The sequence below is a fragment of the Gambusia affinis genome, linkage group LG10 (genome assembly GCF_019740435.1).
Source record: "Gambusia affinis linkage group LG10, SWU_Gaff_1.0, whole genome shotgun sequence".
Lineage (NCBI taxonomy): Eukaryota > Metazoa > Chordata > Actinopteri > Cyprinodontiformes > Poeciliidae > Gambusia > Gambusia affinis.
Window position 1 is genome coordinate 2,041,840 of NC_057877.1, and position 25,249 is coordinate 2,067,088.

General features: G+C 38.7%; 1 protein-coding gene across 5 annotated transcripts in view; it reads right to left on the reverse strand.

Annotated features, from left to right (window-relative positions):
* mcf2l2 (MCF.2 cell line derived transforming sequence-like 2) overlaps positions 1-25,249 on the reverse strand; it is a 93,571-nt gene that overhangs the window by 4,438 nt on the left and 63,884 nt on the right. For 2 of the 5 annotated variants that reach the window (XM_044129827.1, XM_044129830.1), the window contains exons 26-33: positions 21,706-21,742; positions 21,459-21,556; positions 20,032-20,115; positions 16,408-16,497; positions 15,777-15,848; positions 15,321-15,431; positions 12,811-12,920; positions 11,386-11,477 (exon numbers count right to left, since the gene is read on the reverse strand). In XM_044129827.1, coding sequence (XP_043985762.1) covers positions 11,386-11,477; positions 12,811-12,920; positions 15,321-15,431; positions 15,777-15,848; positions 16,408-16,497; positions 20,032-20,115; positions 21,459-21,556; positions 21,706-21,742 — 694 coding nt within the window. Of the gene's footprint in view, positions 1-11,385; positions 11,478-12,810; positions 12,921-15,320; positions 15,462-15,776; positions 15,849-16,407; positions 16,498-20,031; positions 20,116-21,458; positions 21,557-21,705; positions 21,743-25,249 lie in introns of all 5 variants that reach the window. The other 3 variants (XM_044129826.1, XM_044129828.1, XM_044129829.1) reach the window with 2 other exon arrangements.

Here is a 25,249-nt window from a genome sequence, read left to right on the forward strand (position 1 = left end):
GAACACAAGAGATTATGGAAGATCATGCGACATAACTGTTTTGCGCCTGGGAAGACTTCAAAGCGGTTTTAGTTACACATTAAACTATAGATATTTGTTTTTCTCTGTAGGGCACTATTGGCATTTAAGAACTGCACTGTAACAAATGGCTGCAAAAACTACAGCATGTAAATACAGTTAGGTGGCTGGGTTTTGAAAAGACAGTTCTTTTGTACCTTTTCTAATTGTTGAGTGTTCTTTCTACCCTTTCTCCCAGTCCCGTCTTAAAACACTTAATGTAATGTAACTTAAAAAACTGTCTTTGAATTAACGTAATTAAATCATGGAAAGGATTTCCACATTATTAAATAGCTTTCTTTCAGCATGAAGCATGTTTGTGGAGCTAACTTAATTTTCATGAGATGGATCAACTTAATAAGTAGTGTGAAGGTATCACTGTAAGATAAGTTACAGTGATACCTTCACTGTACCACAGCACGTTTCTTGGGCGTGCTGTGGTGGAACAGGGGATTAGCACGCCCCACGTCTGGAGGCCTTAGTCCTCGATGTGGACGTTGCTGGCTCGACTCCCGGTGAACCTTTGCCGCATGTCCTCGCCCTCTATCCTGTCTGCCTAGTGTCTCAAAATTACGAGCCACTAGAGACGCAAAAACTCTTCAGAGAAAAAAAAAAGTTGGTTTCAACTAAATTTGCATTAATCTTAGTAAAGTAAGTTATTTGGTCCAAAGCATTGCAAATTAGTTGGGCTGGCTCTTTTAAATTACATTGGGTCCAACTATGGTAAATGAGTTGAATCAACCTTAATAAATTAAATTGAGCCAACACATTTGAATTACAGAATTACATGGTGTTGAAATAAAGCAAAGTAATCAGGTGGAAATCCTTTCCATGATTTTTTTATGTTCATCCAAAGAGTTATTTTTTTCAGTGCATTTGGTCTCAATGCAGTTATTAAACAACCACTTATCTGGGCCCCTACAACATCAAATTCTGGCATCAAAATTTGGCATAGCAAAGGAATAGATGCTAGGCTCCAGGGCTTTGTTAGTAACTAGTATTCCCAGGTGACCTTTCCCGGACTCAGTTACCTTAATCATATTCATTCATCCTCTGTTTGCATACATCTAAAGTCTAATGCAGTTCACGGTGTTTCATTGAACTAAAGCCAAATCGGAGAAGATATGATAACTTGGATGATAGCTGTCCTCAGTACCACTGGGTGATATGTATTGGTAGAGTTGTCTTATATCTGTCTGTCATTTATTTAAAAATAAAAAATAAAATCTGAAAATAAAGTGTTAAAAAAAGACATGCATATTTTAAGCAACAGACTGGATTCAGTGACATTAAAATTCAACGCATCATACCAAAGCTCTTCCATCCCCACACAGTCCAACTTCCTATCCATGACCTAATACTCTTCCTCCCATCCCTGCAGCACTGGTCTGCTCAGATTTACCCAATCCATTTCCTTCAGTGCCACTGGAGAGTGAGGAAGCAATTATGAGGCTGGAGTAAAGGGTAGAAGACAGGAGAAAATGGTGCCATTGGCAGTTACTCAGAAGTGGCCAGTATTGTTATTTAATCGAGTGACCTCCTTTAGATGGTGTTTGAAGTGTAGAGAAAAGGACCAACCCTGGCCCCTCTGTTAAAAGGTTCTTCATTATTTAGCCTAGAATATAGAACACAATAAAGAGAACAGTCTTCACTTAGACACTGGAGTAGCTTTAATACAAAAGTGTGTGAAAAGTGTTAATGAATCCCATCCCGAACATAACATTTCTGTGTTATGTTCGGGATGGGATTCTGTATAAATCCCATCCCAAACCTTTATCATAAGCATATGTGGGCCTGTCGCCATAAACGATAAATCAATTAACCGTATAATAAATGAAAACTATCGACGTCATTTTAATTATCGGCATTATCGTCTCTTCCAGCATTTTTTTCTTTCGGTTGATGACACTGAATGAAAAAAGGCTCAGCTCCAGTGCTCTCCACTGACCCTCCCTTCTCCCTTCCTCATTTCCTTAGTATAATGCCCAGCACACCGTACAAAATCTTAGAGATGTCGGCCGATTGCCGGCCCATTTTCAAAATCTGAGAGACCACATATTAGCCGACAAAAATCCTAGGTATAACGGTTTGATTGGGTTTGATCCTGCCGTGTGGTGTCCAACAAAGGGCACAGAATAATGGCTACAAGTCCAGTTAACTAATTTTAGTTAACTGTGTTAAAACCAGGGATTAATCAATGCTTTACTACAATCTAGTGCATGTGGCTCTAGTGTCACTCCTGACTGAATGAAAATCATTATAACCTATTTAACAAAGAACAACTGAAAAGTTACCAGGTTCATCAACCGCTGTAACAATTTTGCTCCAACTCCTCCCCTCGTCATTTCTATATTCTTTGCACGAAATGTTTTATAAACATTAATGTTTTCTTCACATATTATCTTCAATGTCCGCTGGACTTCGGGTGCGCTGTGTCAGCTGTTTGGGATTCCTCTCTGTAATTTCCCCTCAGAAAGCACAGAGGAGAATCTGTGCTTTCTGATTCGCTGCCTGTCACATTCAACAGGCTGCGTTAACCCTCCCAGTCGGGGAAAACCCCGGATTTAGAACGGAGTGGCCGCATTTACCGTAACACACCACACACTACAGGATGATTGGTTATGAAATCGCAAGCGACAATCTTAGAATGGCCAACATTCTAAGATTGTTATAAGGGGAAAATGTATGTGTGAACGAATGTGTAGTGTGAACTATTGCATCAGGTAGCCATATGTGCTCATCTTCTCTATTTAAATCTAATAATTACTGAAGGGCAATATGGCATACAGACTTCATAATCTTCACTCTTTTGGTTGAATGCAGTATTTATTAACACTTTGGTGTTTTTATTCAAGTACATTTTTGTTAATGGAGACTGAGAATCCATTTTATTTTTGTTTTTGGTTGTTTTATTTATTCTATTAGTTCCAGTGTTAAGTGTTCATTTGAAAATAAAGTGCATCTATCTTTGGCAGGAAATCACATGCATTATTATGTCATTTCCATTAAATCAGTGTAAAAAGGTCTTCAAACAATACTATCATTTATTGCAATAATTCTTGAGACAATTAATCGCTCAGCAAAATTTGCTATCGTGACAGGCTTTTGTATATGAAGCATTTACACAGAGCCACACTAATTACATTAGAACTGTAAGAAACAAAGTTTGAGATTAGACAAAATGAGAGTTACAGTGAAAACAAAGACAATTATAGCAATGGCAATCTTCAGTTCAATACTAAAGTTTCCTGCATACTTGGGTATATTGTGCATAATCTGTGAGCAGTGCAGACTTTCCGCACACAGAACAGCTCGATGTGAATACCAATTCCCACCATATGGGTCATTGATGGATCACTAATGTCAATTTGGTAGCACAACAAATTTTATCACATTGTGACCAACTGTTGTAGTACTATGACAACATGCTAGCAAATGTTAAAGCAACAAAATAAATATGGGTAACCATGGCAATCAGTGAGCATTTAAAGCAATTGTTTCTACAGTTAAGATGCACACATATCTGTTGTGTTTACAAACACAACAAATATATAGCTTGTCAATGATAGCAGCAAAAGCAAACAAAGCCATTCAGTTAATGTTGCCCACACTTTCAAATAATGAGCAATTCCTTCCTTCCTTTCTCCCTTCCTTCCATCTTTCCTCCCTTCCTTCCTTCTGTCTGTCTGTCCATCCATCCATCCATCCATCCATCCAATGTTTAATTTGTCTTTTGAGCCAGATGGATTACATCTCTCTTTGTTACCAAAAATGAAATATCATGTTGTGTGATGAGAAACTAACTTAACTACCGGAAGGTATTATGTAGAAGGACAATGGATTCAATTGGCATCCACCAAAACCAGATTTTTGGGTGCAGTTGAGTCTGTTGTAAGAGCACAAACTTTCTGGTAATAATAACCAACCATTACATCTGATCCAATCAACATTGTTTAAGAAAATCCAAACATTCTTCAAGTTCCCTTAATAAGCTAGAATCAGTGACCTGAAAATGGTAGCAGGTGAAAATTAGAGGTGATTTGTTACAAGAAATAGTTTTATAATTTAGCTTGGCCTTTCTTTTCAAGCCAGAGAACATGCAAATGTGGGTGCAGACATTTTTCCCTACACTGACCTTTTGTGAATTAATGACAGTTTCATATGGCTTGAGAAGGTTAAAGTTTTAATGCATCATTAGTGTACGCACTGCTGCCTCCTCCACTCAGCCACTAGCAGGCCCCAGGGCTCAGATCAACATCACTCTGAGTCTGAATATGAAAGAAGATTTGATAATTGTGCATGACTTGCAATTCTTGCTCTATTTGGCTCATATTGTAAATTAGTGTCAACAATGTTTGAATGGATTAGTGATATGTGATATGTACATGTACACCAACCTATATTCACAGGAGCAAGAGTTACAAATGTGCTTCTTTTAAATTATTATTTTTAATTCATTTTATATTGAGAATTTTATCGTATTCAGTTATTTTTGTTTGCTGTTTTTGTTGCTGTGGGTAAGTCAGAGGAAAGTTTGCTGCTGCGATATGTGCTTATTTTTCTGTATGGAAGTTGTTTATGTAGAGGTCTCTACCATATGTTATTTATTATTGTTTGTTAGTGTGTTATTTTGCAGTTTTGACCGTCATTGTGGGTTTTTATAAACAGTTTTATTATAATTTCCTTTTTTTTTAATTTTGGTGCGAACAATCGGTGCTAGTCCAGCACAGCTTGGTTGAACATTGTTGTTATTTTCATATTTAGGGATGAATTGCAGGTAGAGGGAGTTGAAGAGGTGTTGATTTGTTTTACTCTTCTTCCCCAGGTATGTATCTTTATTTTAAATTGTATTTTTTACCTCTGTTTTTTTTTTACCACTGTATTGTGTTGTTGTGGCCACCAGATGGCGTTTTTCTCCTCTTGTTTTTAGTTTCTGATCTTTGTGAGATTACTTTTTTTGTTGACTTTTGTTGAATATGAGAAAAAGAAATGTTAATAGAGAATGTTGTTCCACGCTGCTGTGGAATAATAAAAAAAGATTTCATTTACTAATGAAAGTCTGGAAAGTCATTGATGCCACCCGTTACACAAGGACAGAGTACACTGGATGTACAACACAGGTATATGCTTAATTTGGCTTCTGAAGTGTACATACACCCAAATGCACCAAAGCACAAGTAGCATATTTAGGAATACAGAAAAATATGAAGAAAGCTCTCCACACGGGGACAGCATACGTTTGGTGCACACAGCGGAGTACTATCAGTTCCGCTTTAGTTCATTCAACAAAAAAAAGAGCCAAGGACTTTATGAATTCTTCATGCTCCTCTCATGGAGGCGAGACAAGTACGGGTGAGAGAGACCTTTTAAAAACCCATAGATGAAGACGACAGGAGACAGTCTTAAGAGCTGAAATATGTATGAGCTGATGAAAAATGAGAATAGTTACAGAGAGTCGAGCTGAAAGACACTGCTTGTTCATGGAGACTAAGATGTACACTTTGAAGGAAACAGATTCAGTATTGATTAAAAGTGACTTTCTTGTACTCACCTTTCACAATTTGCATTGGAGACCTTTAAAAACAAATATTGTGTCAGATTGCTTGATCATAGTTATGATGCAGTCAGATTCCTTGGAAGTCCCACCGAGGGAAGTTGTTGCTGTGCTCCTTCCTCCTTTTCATTGTAGCTCATTAATGTGATCAGATTTATCAGAATCATGGACATCTATTTTAACCATCACTAAGTTTTTTAAGTGAGGCAGCCATATTGGATAACAACAAACCTCCAACTGCTAGGGCAGAGGTCTTCAAATCCAGGAAATTTGGTGTACTGTCATTTCAACATATGTCTCTCCTTCAACACAGCCGAGTAAGAAAATCAAGTTATTAGCAGGACTGAGGAGATCATCTAACCATTTGAATCAGGTGTATTGGACCATGGACACAGCTAGAAGTAGCAGGATTCTCAATGGCCTGGATTTGAGGATGCCTGTTTTAGGGCACATCTGTTCTTTTTCCAAAAACAAACTCCGTCCAAACAAAAATAAAACTAAATCATCTTCTTCAGTCAAGTAGCCAATTGCCACAAAGGCTTATGTACATGTGTTTTTGTTTTTATACCATAACACTACTTTTGTAACTGTAGAGCAGTATTTTCATGCACTATATTGTACATATTGTAAATTCAACTGAAACAAATTATATTCCAAGGAAGATTGAGCAATTATTCAGCTCAAGCTGAACTAAGAAAATGAAAGGAGATCGCCAAAAATGTGTATCAAACTGCAGAGACCCATGTTGTACCACTTAGTGGAAACAAGGCATAAGACTGCCATCCCTGGAGTCAAGCATGGAGGTGAAGACATCTACAGGCGTTTTCTGACAGAGACAAGTGTGTAGGAAGCCAGTAAGTGGGGCCATTTAGTTAAGGCTGATTTTTGATAGGTCGCATTAAGTGTGTGCGAGACAAGACAGCAATATGCTGTTATTGTTAATGGGAATTTTGGAGCTGTATTCTCTTAAAATTAGTCTTCATTGTCTTGGTTTGTGTACCCCTGCTTGTGCGGACGCTTGTTTACAGGCTATCCACGTTTTTGAGTTCTGTCTTGGTCTTTTGGCTTTTCATACTTGTGGTTTTTTTCAGCTGTATAATTATTGGTTTTATTGTGTGCTGTTTTTTTTTCTTTTACCCTCTGTTATATTTTTCTTTATTTTGTTGTTTCTATTGTTGTTTTTGTTGTTTCCATACTGGGTATGGATGGATGGGGAGAGGTAAAGGATGGTACAAAAAAAAATTGCCATGTTTGCTTTGTTATTGTGGTCAATGACCTGTTGTTGATGGATGATTAAATAAAATGAAAAAAGAACCCTCATAAAGGCTGATTGAACCGTTGAGCAAAACCACTGTTAAAATTGAGAAAGTCTGGTAGAAAGCATAAAAAACATAAGAAAAGACTCTAAACTGGTTCTCTCTTTTAAGCTCCTTATTCATTCCAGCACTCTCTGGCAACTTTTAGGAATGTTGTGAACCATTTTAAACTTCAACCGTCTGCACAGAATTGAAGGAATAAAGTATAAGATGAATCTAAAAAAATATATATATAAAATAAAAATGAGTCTTCATATGAATGCCAGTGCAACAATAACTTCCATATCGCCCAGCTTTTGCAGCAGTGGCGCATGCAATTGTCATTGAGTTACAAAACTTCAGAGGTGCATGTCCAGGCTGTGAGTTTTTTTCTTTTTTTTTTTATGTTCATAGAAATAAAAAAAAAATGGAGCCCTGTCAATTGCAAAAATAAATTATATTATGTTTTCTAAAATTGCTTTTAGCAGTAAATATTAAATATTTCCACTCCCAGACCAAAAAGCACACATTTGCCCTGATAACCCTCCTGGATCTACATGAAATTATTTGTTCTCGCTTGGAGCGCTTGACGGTGTTCAGCAGCAGTTAGAACGACTGTGGCGGTTACTATGCTGCTAAGAAAAATAATAAAGTTAGGTTTTCAAAAAATAGAGAGACAGAAAGAAAAAAATTGTAAAAGTGTCAATTTGTAACCCAGTTTTTCTCTGAAGTGGGCAGACTGTGTGAGATTATCAACCATTCAGCATAGTTAGCTTAGCTACAGACTCCTGGTTGCCTCTATTTCACTAACATTTAACATTTAAACTTCAACCTTTTGCACAGAATTGAAGGAATAAAGTTTAATATGAATCTAAAAAAATATATAAAATAAAAATGAGTCTTTTTTTATTTTATAAAGTCTGGATTGCTTCATGTACATGAATTAAGGAAAGAAATTACCAACATATACATATATTAAACTTGTACCTGTAACTTTTACCACATTTAACAACAAATGAGACAGTCAGCAGCAGCTCTAACCCATGTCCCTCCTGATCAGCCTCCTAACAAGCCTCTCCTAAGTGAAATTAAAGCTGCAGTATGTAGCTTTCATAAAGAGAAGAAAAATCACATATTTGTTAAAACTGTCATTATGTTATGACAATATGGCATGAGAGATCATTTGTGAAAAATCTATTTCCTCTGCTTTCTCCCAGTGCTATCTAGAAACAGCTAATCAGGGGCAAATTATTTTTTTGTCATGGGGCCCAAGATTCCTGGTTCCTCTGAAATCCTCTTAAAAACCTGTTCCCCTTCTGGCCTGTAGTGGCACTGCACAAAGAACTACTGGAGGAAATGAAACAAAAGCCTCTTCAGATGTAACTGAATGCAACTTCCTTCTTCACCAAATGTAAACAGAAAAGGAGTAGCACCAAATTTTAGCGTTTGTAGAATTTCTCTTTGTTAAAACACCACGAACCATTTCTCCCGCTAGCATGATGTGCATTTGTTTTGGTAGTATTTATCCAGGATACCCTGTGCTGTAGTCCATTTCCTACTTTTGGAGTGCGCTCTTGTCGTGATCTGTGTTTTTTGTGTTTATTTTGAGTTCTTCTGAGTCTCCGTGTTGTCCTGTCTCCCCTTGATTAGTTCCCAGGTGTGTCTCGTTCTCTGATTACCTCCTGTGTATTTAGTGTCACCTGTGTGTCTGTGTCTTTGTCGGGTCCTCGTCTGATGTTTGCTCGTGCTGTCATTGTGTCCATTCGTTTATCCTGTTTGCTACCAGTATTGAGCCATTTGCTTCCGCTCAGCTGTGCTGCCAGGAGTTTTGGACTTTGGACTTGTTTTTTCATTATTAAAATCTTAATTTATTCACTGCAACCTGGTTCCATCGTGTTTGCCTCACCACCTCATCACACTACTTCATGACAGAAGGACCCGACCAGACCAGACGGTGAGGCACGCTATTTTTTTTCCTCCATCATGGAACCAGATGAGCTACAGGAGCTAACTGAGACCATAAGAGAATATGTCGAGGTCAAGGCTAAGCCCAACACCGACTGCAGATGGCTCGGTCTTGCTATTCGCTTGGGACTATTGCTGGACTACTGGGTTCCACGCTTTCCGCACCTGCAGCTGGTGGAACTGCAAAGGGAGGCAGAGTGGGAGCGTGAGGTAGCTCTGGCCGTCATGGCCGGCGAACCTCTGCCTCCCAAGCCGGACAATCTTTCCGCCAGCCCCGCCTCAGCTCCTGTGTCTCCAAGACCGGTACCTCCAGTTTCCGGTCCTGCCGCCATTCCAGTCGGCGCACCCGAGCCCGTTCCTGCCGCCGTTCCAGCCGGCGCACCCAAGCCTCAAGTTGCTGCTCCAGGAACTGCTCCCGCCACTGTGCCCATGGTGATGGGATTCCAGGCGGCCCGCCTGGCTCCAGGCCGACAGATGGCACGGGTAGAAGGCTTTCCTGCCCCAGTCAGTGGGTCTTGTCTCCCTAGTGTCCCTAGTGCCAGTCCAGAGTCCCCTAGTGTCCCTAGTGCCAGTCCAGAGTCCCCTAGTGTCCCTAGTGCCAGTCCAGAGTCCCCTAGTGTCCCTAGTGCCAGTCCAGAGTCCCCTAGTGTCCCTAGTGCCAGTCCAGAGTCCCCCAGTGTTCCTTCCGAGACCCCGCCTCCTGGTGCTCCTTCTGAGACCCCGCCTCCTGGTGCTCTTCCCGTGTCCTTTCATCGCCGCCCCCGTGCGGCCCTAGAGACTCCTCGTCGCCGCCCCCGTGCGACCCTAGAGACTCCTCGTCGCCGCCCCCGTGTGACCCTAGAGACTCCTCGTCGCCGCCCCCGTGCGACCCTAGAGACTCCTCGTTGCCGCCCCTATGCGGCCCTAGAGACTCCTCGTCGCCGCGGATGGCCACCGAACCGCCCCCATGGCTCCCGCCTCCTGCGCCGCGGATCCCACCTCCTGCGCCGCGGATGGCCGCCGGACCGCCTCCGTGGCTCCCGCCTCCTGCGCCGCGGATGGCCGCCGGACCGCCTCCGTGGCTCCCGCCTCCTGCGCCGCGGATGGCCGCCGGACCGCCTCCGTGGCTCCCGCCTCCTGCGCCGCGGATGGCCGCCGGACCGCCTCCGTGGCTCCCGCCTCCTGCGTCGCGGATGGCCGCCGGACCGCCTCCGTGGCTCCCGCCTCCTGCGCCGCGGATGGCCGCCGGACCGCCTCCGTGGCTCCCACCTCCGTGGCTCCCACCTCCCTGAGTCTCCGCCCAACCTGGTTGGGCCGATTTCTTTTGTTTTCGGACTCTTGACTGCTTCCCATGTCTCCGCCCACTCTGTTGGGTTGTTTTTTGTTGTTTGGAATCTGACCCCCGTCCGACTCCCCTCCGCCCACCCTTGTTTTGTTTTCTGTTTTGGGCATCTTGGAGCCGCCCTTTAAGGGGGAGGGGTACTGTCGTGATCTGTGTTTTTTGTGTTCATTTTGAGTTCTTCTGAGTCTCCGTGTTGTCCTGTCTCCCCTTGATTAGTTCCCAGGTGTGTCTCATTCAATGATTACCTCTTGTGTATTTAGTGTCACCTGTGTGTCTTTGTCGGGTCCTCATCTGATGTTTGCTCATGCCGTCATTGTGTCCATTCGTTTATCCTGTTTGCTACCAGTATTGAGCCATTTGCTTCCGCTCAGCTGTGCTGCCAGGAGTTTTGGACTTTGGACTTGTTTTTTCATTATTAAAATCTTCATTTATTCACTGCAACCTGGTTCCATCGCGTTTGCCTCACCACCTCATCACACTACTTCATGACAGCTCTGGTCTGCGTGGTATTCAAATATAAATATGAAGCACACCAGAGTTACTTTAACTGAACAGGGACTGAGGTTTGTAGGAAGAGCAGAGTTCACTTCTTTGGTCTGGATCAGAGTTCGATTCCACATTCACACCTCTGGAAATGAACCAGACTTTCTAGGCAAACGAACTAGAGTTTGATTAAAGTGAACTAAACAGGGCTGGTGTGAATGCACCTTAAAGTTACAGAAGGTTCTAGCTAGTCTTCAAATCTCTATCCTTCAAAAACTCTGGTGGGAACTATAGCTCTGAGTTGCCAAGCAACAGCTAAGAAAGATGAATTATTTATAGGGTGTTTCTGTAAAGAGGAATGGTGATAAGTGAGTAAACCTGGTGATGAACATTAAATATCCGCCTTAAGTTCTTAGCAAACTTTCTACATTAAAATTTGAGTCAGCTTTTGTCTTGGTTCAAAAACTTATTTCCTCTGATGAAGAGCATTTTTGTTAACATTTTAGGGTTGATATGTTGTCTCCCCTTATTAAAATTAACCTACCATAAGATATTGTGCTTCTGTTGCTAAATGAGCACACTTGCAGAATCAGCATGGGGTCAAACAGCTGTTCACTGTACATATATAAAATAAAAATAGCTAGAGAGCTTTGCAAAGGCAAAAAGTGAAAGGACACTGTTTTGCATTCATGGAAGCGGTGTAAACGTACCAGTTTCCATTTTCTCCTTCCTCCAGAAACTGGAGGTCTTTTGCTTCACATGACGCGTATGTCAGCTGCACCCGGTAACGGCTGCTGGCACCCTGCAGGAACATATGACTGTCAAATGCAGCACAAACTACAAACTGATGAAAAGACTCAAACTCATCCAGCTGAATCCAACACTGACTGAAGACAGAAACACCTGCGATGTAATAAGTCAGTCAGACAGTCTGTCTGTCCGTCCGTTCACATCCAGGATGTAATAAGTTGAATTTTATCAAGGCTTCAACATGTTTGAATCTTTTTTTAATGCAGTAACAATGTCTGTATTAAACAGACACCCCAAACATTTTAATATATTATTTCCCTTTAAGGGTTCTCATTCATTTCTACAGTTGACATGTATAATTTCACACAAAAAGGTTTTACTTTAGCTTTCATTGCAAAAATTTGACTGAATGCTTAAAAGTGAATGAACCACTACATCCCAGTATATCAATATGTGTAGATTTCTAATGTGACTTAGAAGAACTCTACTGACTTAGGAAAGGCCAACACATTTACCATCACTCAATGTTTGCAATCCAGAGAGCCAGTTAGCCATTTAGTTCAGGTTAAAAAAATTCAGTTAGAGCCACAAAAGCTACATGAAACTAATTATTTTTGCATCTGCTATTGGAAATATGTACATATTTTTAAATTAAACAATTTTATTTAGTTTTTAGGTTTTAAAAATAAAATAAAAAAAATAAAATAAAATTTGAAAGTCAAACTTTTATATAAAGGGATTAAATACATTTCTTCAATGGAACATTTCATTTACATTTTAAATTATGTCGAAAAAGGCCACATTTGCAACCAAAAGATAAGCAAAAATATTTCATACCTTATTGGTGTACATTTTTGCATAAATTGCATGGAAAAACTGCTTGAACTTTAATTAATTAATTACGTGATTAATTACGTTTAGATTAAAAAACAGGTTGTTTAGCATTGTCGGACAAAGTTACAAGATTCACAAAGAAGAGTACATGTGGCATCAGAGCCAGAGGCTGCAGACACCTGCACCAGATGTATGCAGATAGAATTTCTTCAGCCCTTCGTTTCTCATTTCTTAAATGACAAGTGGTCAGTTCCTGCTGCTCTAAAAACACAAGTCTAGGGAACTAATTAAGCAGTAGAGGTGTCCAAATTCAGGACGTTGAGATACATTTCAAAGAAATGAGAGGAAACTGACTGATGATTGTGACTGACTGGAAAAATGTGATGAATTATGCAAGGGCTATCTAGCATCAACAAGTGAAGAACGAGTCATTCTGAGCCACATTTTTTTTATGAAGTTAAATTTGGAATAAAAATGTTTTTGCCTTATAATTCTTTAAATTTCATTCCACTATAAAGAATGCTGAGGTAAGCAAAGCTAAGTTCACATACATTCTTATTGTCGGCTTCGTCCTCAGAAGAGTTGGAGGATTCCTCTCCGCTGGACGGAATTGTCTCAAAGTCGTCTGTATCCATGGAGAGGAGACGTCTCTGGGTCCAGCCTAAGGACACACTGACAGACGTTAGTACTTTTCAAACAAACAAGTGTTACCACTGAGGGGGGATATTGCTTTAGAAGGGTAGGATGGGTCGTTTGAGCCTGCAGCTGGGAATCAACAGAAGTTAATCTGCAGAACAAATACACTCAGGACCCAAAGGGAAGGCTACGAGCTAGTCAGACAATGACCATAGCAATGGGAATATTAAAATTGACATTTTAGCCATATTTGTCACAATTTAAGGTTGTTGTTAGTTAGGATGAACATGCGGTGGACCCAGGTTATGGTGGGAACTGTTGGTTTCAATGAAATCCAGAAGAGTACAAGGTACAGGCAGCACAGGTGAGCTGCCTGGACCTTGTAGTCAAGGCAATAGCTCTGACACTAGTAGTAACTGGTAGTAACTTGACAGGACTGACAGAGCCATGTGATTTACAACTTATGACTTAAGAGTAGGATGTGACACAAACAAGAGACACAGGTCTCTTGTTTGTGTTGAAGGAGACATCGCAACACAATAAACACAGTAAAGTCGGGACCAAGTATAAAACTTCACAAGGTAATCCCTGGTAATCAGGGATTACCTTCCCTGATTAACAACAATGACACAACAATACAATAACTAATTAACACAAAAACACACAACCCTACAATATCAGACCAGTATTAAGCAAGGCTGTATTTGTAGATTATAAAACTTTTCAGTTTTAATGCAGAACTACATTTACTAAAGACTTTATTTACAGTTTTAAATATTAGTGGCAGAATGATTGTCAGCTAATTAGGATGGTTGATACAGCCAGCAGCCTCAGCTCGTGTCATTTTGCAAATTAATGCAGATGTAGTACAGTCAAAAAGCAGCAACAAATTATAAAAAAATAACTACCGTAATTCAAAATCATATTACGAAATAGGTCCAATACCATTAAAATAACTTTGCTTCAAAAAAACCAACTTCTCTCAATATACTGTAAAACTGTTTGAGGGGTGAGCAGCACAAGGCAAACCGCTGTTTCTTCTGAATAAACACATCTTGTTTCAACTTAGTAAGTTTTAGGGTGTTTTCACACCTGATAGTTCAGTAAATTTGGTTAGACTGAGACCAAAACTGAAAAATTTGTTACATTTTCAGACGGTGTGGTTCACTTTCACACTGCACTTTCACCAATCAAAACCTTTGAGCAACCTGTTCCCCTACTTACGTACCTGTGGAGGTGCTGCACCTAGAACAGTGGTTCTAGGTGCAGCAGAACCTTCCACTGAAGATTCCTTCAGTGGAAGGAATCTTCTGAAGAAGACACTGAGCGCAACTTCCTTTTTCACAAAATCTAAACAAAATGGAGTGGTAGTTGTAGGATTTCTCTTTTGTTTTTGGTGAAAGACCACAAGCCATTTCTCCCAGCTATGACTAAACTTTGTTCTGGTAGTTTTTACCCAGAATGTCCTGCGTTGCAGTCCACATTCTGTTTTTGGAGCATATTTCTGGTCTGCTTGCATCCACATATGCATTCAAAGTGCACCAGAGTTTGCTTCAACCAAACCGAGGCCTAGTTTGGTAGGTGGACCACAGTTCACTTTTTTGGTCTGCATCAGAGTTTGAGTACTTGTTCAAATGAACCAGACATTCTATGCAAATGAACAGAGGTTAATTTAAAGCAGTCTAAACAGGGCTGTTATGAATGCACCCTTAGACTACCTTCCAACAGTGCAAACCAAACCTGACAACATATGTTTTCCTATACTTACAAACTTTGAATCACTTGAAAATGATCCTATACCAAAATAGATCCAGACTGATGAGTAACAACTCTGGTGAAGAACTCTTTCCTCCCTGACATTGCATTGTGGAGCAGCCAACTAGGTGAATCCCTCCATTATGGACCGATATGGAAGAGACAAGAAGCAGGATGCAATGTAAATCATCTGTAGAACTGTTTTACAAAGCTAAAACCCTACTAATGACTATCATTATTTATTAATATATGTGAGATATAATATTGGATACTCAAAATTTTACATAAGGGTGGAAGACAATCTACCTGGCAGCTGGGAAATGTAGAAAGCAGCAAACCTCTTTAGCATTACCATACACCTCTTTCACACAGTGAGTTCACTGAAAACAAGGGAACAGGCTATGTAGTGTTTTATGCAACTAGTTCCAAAGTCTTACATTCAACATATGACTCCTCTACTCAAAAATTCAGAAGGTTATTGGTGCAAACATATATCTGTTAGCAACAACAGCTAACAGCTGACTTGAAGCACTTTGACGTAAAACCATTCCAGAAAGGCTACCATTCAGTTTAAGTATCAGTGAATTGATATGAATCTGTCAGGACATAAAGGCTTAAAGTCAGTGATAAAAGATGTCCTCACAAATGTCTCCATGCATCCTGTGGTTACCTGGCTGTGAGGTTGATCTGGGGACAGCTGCTTTGCTACCAGCACCACCAGCGATGCTGCTGGTCATGCTCTGCTGCTTCCCATGTGCAGCCATTGCACCACGTAGCGTATCTGCAGGGAAGCCAAATCCTTTACACCAACCTTAGCAAATAAGAAGTCCTTTCATAGCGAGGTTGGAGCAGTTGGAAAATGATCAGTTCAATCACAAAAAGCAGCACTACACATGCAGGACTCAAAATACCCACAAACTGAATAAAATAAAAATAATCTCATGCAGTGACAAACATCTTATCTAGTTTGCTCTTAATTTGATGCTTGTGCACTATGTATATATAAAGCCCTAATTCCCAATTCAGGCAAGAAATATAGACATAAACAACCATCCACAACATAAAATGCCATCACCAATCACAACATTTATCAAGCCTCAGCAAAATGTTATGTTACTTTATATACCTTCATAGCCAAATGGAGTGGGATCACTCTTTATCTCGTGTCTCTTGCTCTTAATGCTAGCAGAGAGGGGACCTGGGAAACAAGATGTAACCAGACACTTCTTCAGAAATTAGCCTATTACAAAGGACAGCATATAAAGTAGCCCAGGAACATCCATTAAGCTCCTCACATATTACAGATTCAATATCTGCCAGTTCAAAGAGGAATCTTTTGTTCATTTGCACATTTAATATTGAGCATTACTGAAAAAAAAAATGCATAAAGCACACATACTGAAGAATTAGTCCAACTACAAAGAAGGACAAAAAAAATCTTTAAAAAAAAAGTATGTTCAGTCACTTTCTTGTCAGAAAAAGAAGGTCCTCAACCATGATTCATGTACTGAAAGATCATCATCTGATGGAATACTACAAACATCTTAAACTTAGAAGGTGTTGGGAAAGTATTTAATTCCCATCTAGTTCATGCCTCATCAGTGTGAGTATTTACTGGCTCTATAACGATGTGCAACACTCTGCTACAACCCTCGTATGTCAGTAGCAAGTTAGCAATAACTAGCTAACCTAACATTTCATGGGGATTTGTTTTTTAAATCTTAACACAAAACACATAAACTCATTAAACTCTGTACCTTTGGTGTGTCGCATGGCAGAGGAAGAGGAGGCAAGAGAGGAAGTGAGAGAGAAGCGTCGAGTGACCTCTGCCTCTTTTACTGTGGGTTCTATGACAGAATAAAAGGAAAGGAAAGGAGAACGGACAGGGAAAGATAAGGGAAGGCAGCTACTGAGATACATGTTGTTGTAAATTGAGCAAAGAGCAAAAGAAACAACAGATGAAGTTGGGATGAAAAGACATTGTGTAAGAGGACGTAAGTAATGTAGGAGTTATTATTTAATGTGCATTAAAACATTTCACATATCTGTAAAAACTTAAAATACAACAAGAGATTAAAACAAATTGATGTATCGAAGAATGACAAGAAAACATGATTCAATGGCAAGTTACTCATGTGGCATAAAAAAATTACAATTGAACAGTAAAGGAAAATGACTTCCAGCTGAGATGATGCAAATGAACTGCTTTTTCTGAGGAGTTTCTCACATTTTACGTCCATGACAAGTTGAAGGAGACATCGCAACACAATAAACACAGTAAAGTCGGGACCAAGTATAAAACTTCACAAGCTGCCGATGTGGGACTCGCCAGAATCAATGTCAATTTGTGATGCAACACCACCGCAACATGACAGAGGAGCAGCTTTCAGCTATCTTAAAGGGAGTTTTCAATCAGATGTCAAGGCTGTCACTTTGGGATTTCACTCAGACAGGTTTGAACTTCCCCCTTCAAACAAGCAGGTGGCCCTCATTGTGGTAGTGATTATGGGGGAAAGCAAAACACTCATTCACAGTGTGACTGTCATCCTTTCTGCAAGCCATAGAATGTGTCAGACAGGGTTGGATGTTGATCTCGACTACCGCCACACCTTTATCTTTTCCCCATCAGTAGTGTAATTAGGAGCATATGCCTTGAAATGATCTGACACCCAATATTATGGCTGATTTCAGGCAATGGTTTCTTCCAAAAATGTTAATGCAGCCAGTGGTTTTTTTGACATGGGTGACATGGGCAACCATCCAAGGGGGCTTCTCATCCAGTGTGACATGAGTTCTTGGAATCCCCTCCCCCTGTCCCTCTTCATGCATGGTGTGCACACACCATGCTTGTGAGAGCTCACTAGTGCCCTGAATGTTGTTCGTCCAGAGGGCCAAATAGGTTGGGACCGCCCCTGAATTCACTTCACTTTTTTTTAACCAGCCATCTGATAGAGACCAACCATATCTATACAGGGAATCTTTTTAAAATGACTATATCAGTGTTGGGGAGGGGAAAGCTTAGAGAGGAATGTAAATAGAAGTTTTGTTTTTATAAAAATATATATATTTTTAGAGACATAAAAATGTGAAAAATGATCAGACTCAGTTGCATATCCCTTAAATCACAAGTCTAAAACATTTATTTCTAACTGCTCAGTATTTTCTGTTAAAGTCCTGCATAGTTTTCTATTATTTAGGGGTGCACCGATTGCAGTTTTCTGACTGATTGCCGATCTTTTATAAAGGTTAACCTGCCAATTCTGATTTTGACCAATACCAATTTTTTTGTCTGAAATGTTGCTCAATACAGCAAAAAAGTTGTAGTGTTTGCAACAGTGGCGTAACTATTGTTAATTGTAAATGTGCAGAGATAACTTGGTGTGGTGGTCTGTCAATCAAGCCAATTTCACCTGACAGCAAAAGAGGACAGTGGTTGATTCTTAGACCTTTGCCAAGCTAGATAAAATTGATGGATAAGATCAGCTTCAGGTGTAAAAATTGGCTGATCACTGATCTCCAAAATAAAGGAAATCAGCACCGATAAATTGGTGCACCTCTGTTATTATTATTACTATATTTGTTATTATTGACCTAGTTTTTTAAATGCTGTTTTTATCACTTTAAGAACTCTTTTAAAAAACTTTTTTGTGTTTTTTAAATGATTGTGTGCTGATGAGTATGAGAGGGGAAATAAATTATAAGATCTTATATCTTCTACCTGATTCTTTTACAACAAATTGTGTAGAACCCCAGAGCAAAATGCTGCCACCAACAAGTTTCATTTGGACTATGGTTTTCTTGTTTTCTTGTGTTGAGAAACATCACACACCATTTCATCACCGCATTTCATCAGGCTGCATCACAGAGTTTTGGAAGAGTTTACCAGACATGTATGTTTTAATTGGAAGGAAGGAGTTCTGTTTAGCAAGCCTGCTTCTCAGTTCAGACATATGGAGAGTGCAGCAGGTTGTTGTCACACATAAAACATAACCACTACTTGTTGGAAATATCTGCAGTTCCTTCAGTGAGTTAGGCTCTCTCTTTGGCAGCCCATCTGACCTGTTTCCTTACTGTCTCTTTATTGTTTTTATGAAAAAAGAACAAGCATCAGCCCCTCTGTGACTCTAAAGAGGGGCTGAACAATGGATGGAAGGTAATGGAAATCTACAAAAAAAAAATCAAGTTTTTATTTCTGGCTCATCTGTTGATGATAACCAAGAAGAGGGCATCAATAGATGCTTTAGCAAACCGTGATTTTATGTGCATAAATTTAGGATGAACAATATATTGTCCTCAACATAGTTTTGTAATTTTTTAAGAAATTGGCATCAATCCAATAAGTAAAACTTGGCCTATATTAAACACTCATATTTATTTCATTTTGTTTTCAGTAGAGAGTCATGTGACAGGGACAGTGATGCAGCACAGGATGGTGGGTATTTAACTTAAGCAGAAAAACAGAGCCAGTATCCAGGATATTTTTAACATTATCTAAAGAGTAGCAAAATATTTATAACATCAGTAAATATGGGTTGTCAAACATAACAGCAATATTAATCATGTCTATTGGTATCGGTCAGAATTCTTATTTTGGTGCATCCATCCTTTGGATGGACACTTATGCAACAATTTTTGCAGCCTTGTAATAAAATTCTTTAATGTTTTTCTTAAAGCAAATTTACTAATTTTTTAGTTAAAGTGTATACATCACATTAAAGGTGGACAAAGTTTGAAATTATACATTTAAAAAATTTTTTTAAGTCACAAAAATTTGTCTTTTGGTTAAAAATGTTAAAGGAATTCTGATATGAACACCTTTTACTGAGCTCAGTGGGGTGTAGTTCACAGTGTTTTGCTGTGTCATGACAGGGGACATTGCTTTTTTTGTGATGTTACTGTTCGGTTTCTATTCATATAAAACAGTATCAAGGATCTATAGGGATCGCCAACTGGTAAAACAATTATTAGACACATAATTAGGCATCAAGTGATGACTTCAGTTTCAAAGGTCCCACATCCTAACAGGTGAGTAAAGCATCTGCACACACTAAGCATTGTTATTATATGCACTGCTTTCTCTACTAGTGACACGCATATTCAATTAAATGATAGGCAATAATGCAGCATGTGAAAGAGCTCATTGCTTAAAGTATTCCACTCATCTATTATTTTCCATTAAGCCAAATTAGTAAAATGTGTAAGGTCCAGGAAATGTTATAGCCTTAATTTTCCGGGGTGCAAAGCCAAACAATGACATTAAAAACAATAAGAACAAGAACGATGCTGTTCAAGACAATAATATGAGATAAGATGGGAAGACAGGGGCCACAATGAAGAGGACGGTACAGACAGAGATGCCTGTGTTAATGATGATGTGTTACCTGCTGGAAGAGACCTCCTGTTAGAAAGTCCCTGCAAGGTGAAATGCTTCCGAACGTTAACAGCTGAGTGGGCTGAAGCATCAGCTGGGAGGCAATGAAGAGAAGTTAGTAAAGCAGGGAAATTCCATCACCAGCAGTCCCCAAGATGTGAAGTGATTGATAGACTCTGACAAAGACCTGGAACCGGACCTCAGCAGTGGACTATAAGTGTTATATCACTGTCGGTGTTTGCTTAGAACCTGCATTTTACACCAATACATTATACCATCATTTTCGAATACAGATTCCAGTACCAAGAAGGTTGGTGTTTTATACTGACAACAGCCCAATTTCAGAAATACAAATATGGTAAAATATCTACAAAACAAAAATGCTAAATAAAACTGGCCTAAACTAATCCCTTACAATGGATTAGCTTTTAGGTGTAGGTGTAGGTGTCCAAAAGTTGCATCTTCTCTGTGGCACACGAAAGGTTTTTTTCAGGAACTTTTATTTTGCCTGGTAATTTTTGTGAGCATTTCCACAGCAGATGCTGAATGGTAACTCCTTCCACTATATCCGTGAGTAGAAGATAAAAAACTAGGACCAACATTTCTCTCACACAGTGACTGCTCTTTATAACTTATACAGAGTCAATAGAAATCCATGCAAAGGTGTAAATGGAAGATTTTTAAGAGGATTTTGGCAACATAGACTTCTGTGTTCTATTACTTCAGAGTCAAGAAAAGAGAAGTAATGTCTTATAATCCCACTATTCAAGCCATACAATTAAAAGATAACGCTGGATTTCAAGACATGCTAACAGCCTAACATCCAGGCAGCAGAGACGATATTCCACAGTAAGATGTCTTGGACAATGCCATCAGTTGTTGGCAAGCCCTGCCAATCCACCTCATTTGCTCTTGCCGCTCCTCATTACAACTTCCTATGGCTGTATGGTTAGCATGAATTATGAATGATAGTCTATATATCAATCATGTGAGCTTTTGGAATGCTAATCAGCTGTTCCCAGGTGCTAAAACAATACCTTGTTACCAGGGTTACATTCAGGAGCAAAATCCTTTCACTGCTCAGCATCCAAATCTAGAGAGAATGATTTTCCAAGTAGGCAATGCCTCAACCAAATAAATTCTTAATAAAAGTCTACAAAAAAACCCAAACCAGAACCAACACACTACAAACCAGACTAACAGAGAAGTAATAGAAAATCAAACAAAATGTAATGTTGGACTCATTCAAAAATATTGTATTAGATATCCACCAAAAAATGATTCCTATCTCATTTTTTTCCTTTTACCTAAACTATGTTTTTGGTATTCATGTTAAAGTAGTACCTTAGAATCAACCCATTTTATATCAAAAAAGAAACAATAAATGATTGAAAAATCTAATCTTGATAGGAACTTTCAGTTAATTGAACCACTGACCTTTTTTCTGCCTCATGTTTGGACTTGGGTTAGCTCTCCTGAATCCTGAGTCTGGACTAGATGAATATGACTGCCTCAGGCCCATCTTCCGAACATTCCTGTTAAGACAGAAGGACAGGTCCGCCAATCAGAACTTTAAAATATATTTATTTTTGAAACAGGACATTTCATTGGAATTTGTTTAGCCACTATAAGAAATAATGATCCAGTTTATTTAATTGTTAGGATTATTTGTATTGTCACTTACCTCATTGGGACTCCATAGTTATTGTTCTGGCTGGCTTCTGTGAATCCAACACACACACACAGCATTTGATTTTGCAGTAAGTTGTCATATTTCTGTATATTGTAGAATAAAACTACAAATGTTGTAATCTGCTGTCTCAGCAATTAGTAATCTAAACAAAGCCATATCAGTAATTAACCTACTCAGGCTTTAAGTCTGCAAATATTAATTTATATAAAATACCTTTAAATCTAGACTACAATCCAACCTGTTTAGAGTTGCTTTTGAAAAGATTATCGCTGGCACTTGATTAAATGTTTCAGCTGTTGACTGTGTTTTCAATGACTTTGTACTGCTGTTTTTATCAAGTAAAGCACTTTGAAATGCTCTGTTGCAGAAATGTGATATACAAATAAAATTTGATTTGATTTTATTTGATTTGATTTGAAAGATGTCAAGCAATGTTTGTATATTTATGCATATAAGTATATATATTTTGTAATCTTCAAGACACATGAAGACCAGAGTGAAAGTATGTTTCCAGATTCAGACTGTGGAGCATTCTGTCTGACGTAAGCTAAAGTGGAGACAAGCCTGACTTCATTCTGTTTCAATGCTTTTGCTGTAATTTTATCTTATCAGTTTCCATATCTTTTAAACATTTATGGTGGTTACTATTTTTGACCAGCTGGGAACAATCAAGGAATAGACAGGACAACACGGAGACTCAATAGACACAGAAACCTGCAATAAACATACAGAAAAACTCAAATCACTACAACCACGCCAAATATTTAGGTGTGAGTTAAATATTTAGTTTAGAAAATAAATATTTAGTTTGAAAATTTAATGTTTAATTTGCAAAATAAATACTTAATTTGTAACTACATATTTAAAGTCTAAATATCTAACTCAGATTTAAACATTTAATTAGAATTATATATAGCTAGCTAAATAAATATTCAATTTGATAATTACATATTTAGTTTGAAACTCTGACATTTATGAATGTGGAAATAATATGGTGAAAATAGGACTTTGAAAAATGAACTCCCACATCGTTTTCTCTATCACAAGCTAAATAAAATAGATTATTGCTGTTAATTATTTATTGTTGGAGTTACAAATGACACCCTGCATTTTACTTTATAATTAGGGATGCAAAAAATTAATCAATTAATTGTAAATAATAGTTTATTTACAAATTGAAGACACTAAACCTTATTTTAGTGTTGTAGTTTGGCTGCCACCCAGAGGAGGGCACCATTTGTCAGCCTTTGGTGGAGCCAGTTTATACAGGAATAAATATGGTGGAGTGATACCAGAACATGAAAGAGGAACTATTCAAAAGGATTTGGGAGGTAAAATGCTCTTTATACTGTTCAGTTTAGAAATTCAAACACTCAACAAGCGCCTCAATTTTCACATTACTAGAGTTGCGTGACGGATCATTGTTTAGGATGTTGTACTTTCTTAGGTTAAGCATAGAATATGAGCCTTTACAGCAAGATTTACGTGCAACAAAGTGCAATATAATTTTATCCAAGTTGAGTTCTGCAGTTCATGATCATGCAGCTGACTAAAACATTCTCTTAAAAATCTTAGTGGCTGAAATATCAGAGACTGAACCATTAAAATGCAGTTATTTTTGTAGAAGAGGGAAAATAACGCTACGATTAATGCAAAGGTTGGCATCCTTGCAGATTATTTTTCATCTGGCACTCTTATAGAAGTGTGACATTGTGCAAATTATTAAAAAGCATAATATTGATCTTTTTCTGTCCTTACATTGCTTTCATTTTTGTTCCATCTCTGTATTTTTAATATTACCCTGAAAAAGGTAAATAAGCTGAACATTTATGTATTTCGTCTCTTCCTGTAAGAGTCCCTAAAGTCTAGATCTTAAAGTTACATTTTGATGGAAATGTAACCTTCACAACCACAGATTCCACTACATCGTCACTTATTAATCAAAGATAAAAAAAAAGAGTATGTGAGAAACTAATATCTTCCATTTGTGCTGACTATTTCATAATTTAAGGGATTAACATTTTTAACCATGACTTTAGGTTTTATTCTTAAAGTGACCAATTTAAAACATCTTACCTCTCACCTTGTAGAACTTTCTTTTGTTTGATAAATTTGCTTGTTCTACGGTGCTATATTGCACAGTTTTCAGTACAGTCCTGGGAAGGGTCTACATGCCAAAGTCAGTGGAGAAACATCCTTAGACTTCAAACGTTTTAACAGGAGCCCTCATAAATACAAGAAATAATCTCAATTTTCTACAAGATACCATTCTGGGGGAAGAAATCTCTGTAGATGAACTCTAAAATGAACTTTAGGCCTTAGTCAAAAGTGTCGCACTGAGTGATCTGACTTATTACCTCCCATTCCAAGGAGCCAATGAGCTTGTCACAGAAATGCAGACTGTGCATGGAACCATTCAACATGCTCTAAACATTGTACTCAGCAAAAAAAATGTATTTGCCATCATGGACGTAGCAATGTTTTATTCATAAAGTCTGATTATTTGGAGGTGTGTGCAGACAGTGGAGCAGAACGCAGTAATGTGTGCCTAAAACGAGCAGTCATGCTGCAAATGAGGGGAGATTTATTGTGGGGCACATGCTCGTTCCTTCCTCGATGTTTATAGCTTGTCTCACTTAATTCAGCCAAATCTACATTTCTTTGCTATTCAAAAGATGAATTATTAGACTGTTAACCAGGGCAATCATGGTGGGGAGTTGAATGTACAATGTGTAATAAAAAAGTACAGGTAATTCCGTACTGCCTTTATATTGCTGCCCTTATTTGTCAGCTATTCTTCGGCACCTGCTTTAATCAAAACGTGCTGGTGGAACTGCTACACTGAATAAGTAATATCTCATGCACAATTTCATTCCCTGTGAGGCTGGTACCCTCTGAAACTGAATTCTAACTAGAACCACAAGTTGGGAAAGCAGCAACAGAAGTTTCATAATGCTGGCAAACCCCTTAGTTGCCCTGGTTCAGATTCTGAAACCACTTCTGTTGCTATCAAAATGCAAACACAGATCAGACAGAATGGAAAAAGATTCCATCCTGTCTATATAACATGCAGTCTCTGTATGCTGCCTGTTGCTCTGGATGGTTGACCATCTAACTAGCCCAGCATAAATACTACTCCTTCAAGCCTTCACTGTTCATTAGAATCACTTAATGTGACTGAGTAAATGTTGCTTGAATTTAATAACTAGCCAGTTTTCCATTTACATGTATTCTCATGTTCAGTTGTCATGGAGACGGTTGTAAATAGCTGATCTTAATGCACTTATTTTAAAACGCATAAGGCATATGTGTGACAAATGCTGTTTAATTTAAACAATAATCATCATCATCATTTACTGTCACCTTTTCCTCACTTTGCTACTTTTTCCTACTACTTTCCATTAATGAATTAACAGATTTCATTGAGGTCATTAACATTAATCTCTTTCTGCCTTTCCTCCTCATAGAAGCTCCACTTGACACTGTAGCTTTATACAGAAAGCTACAATTGCTTAAATTTTAAGCTAATTTTATG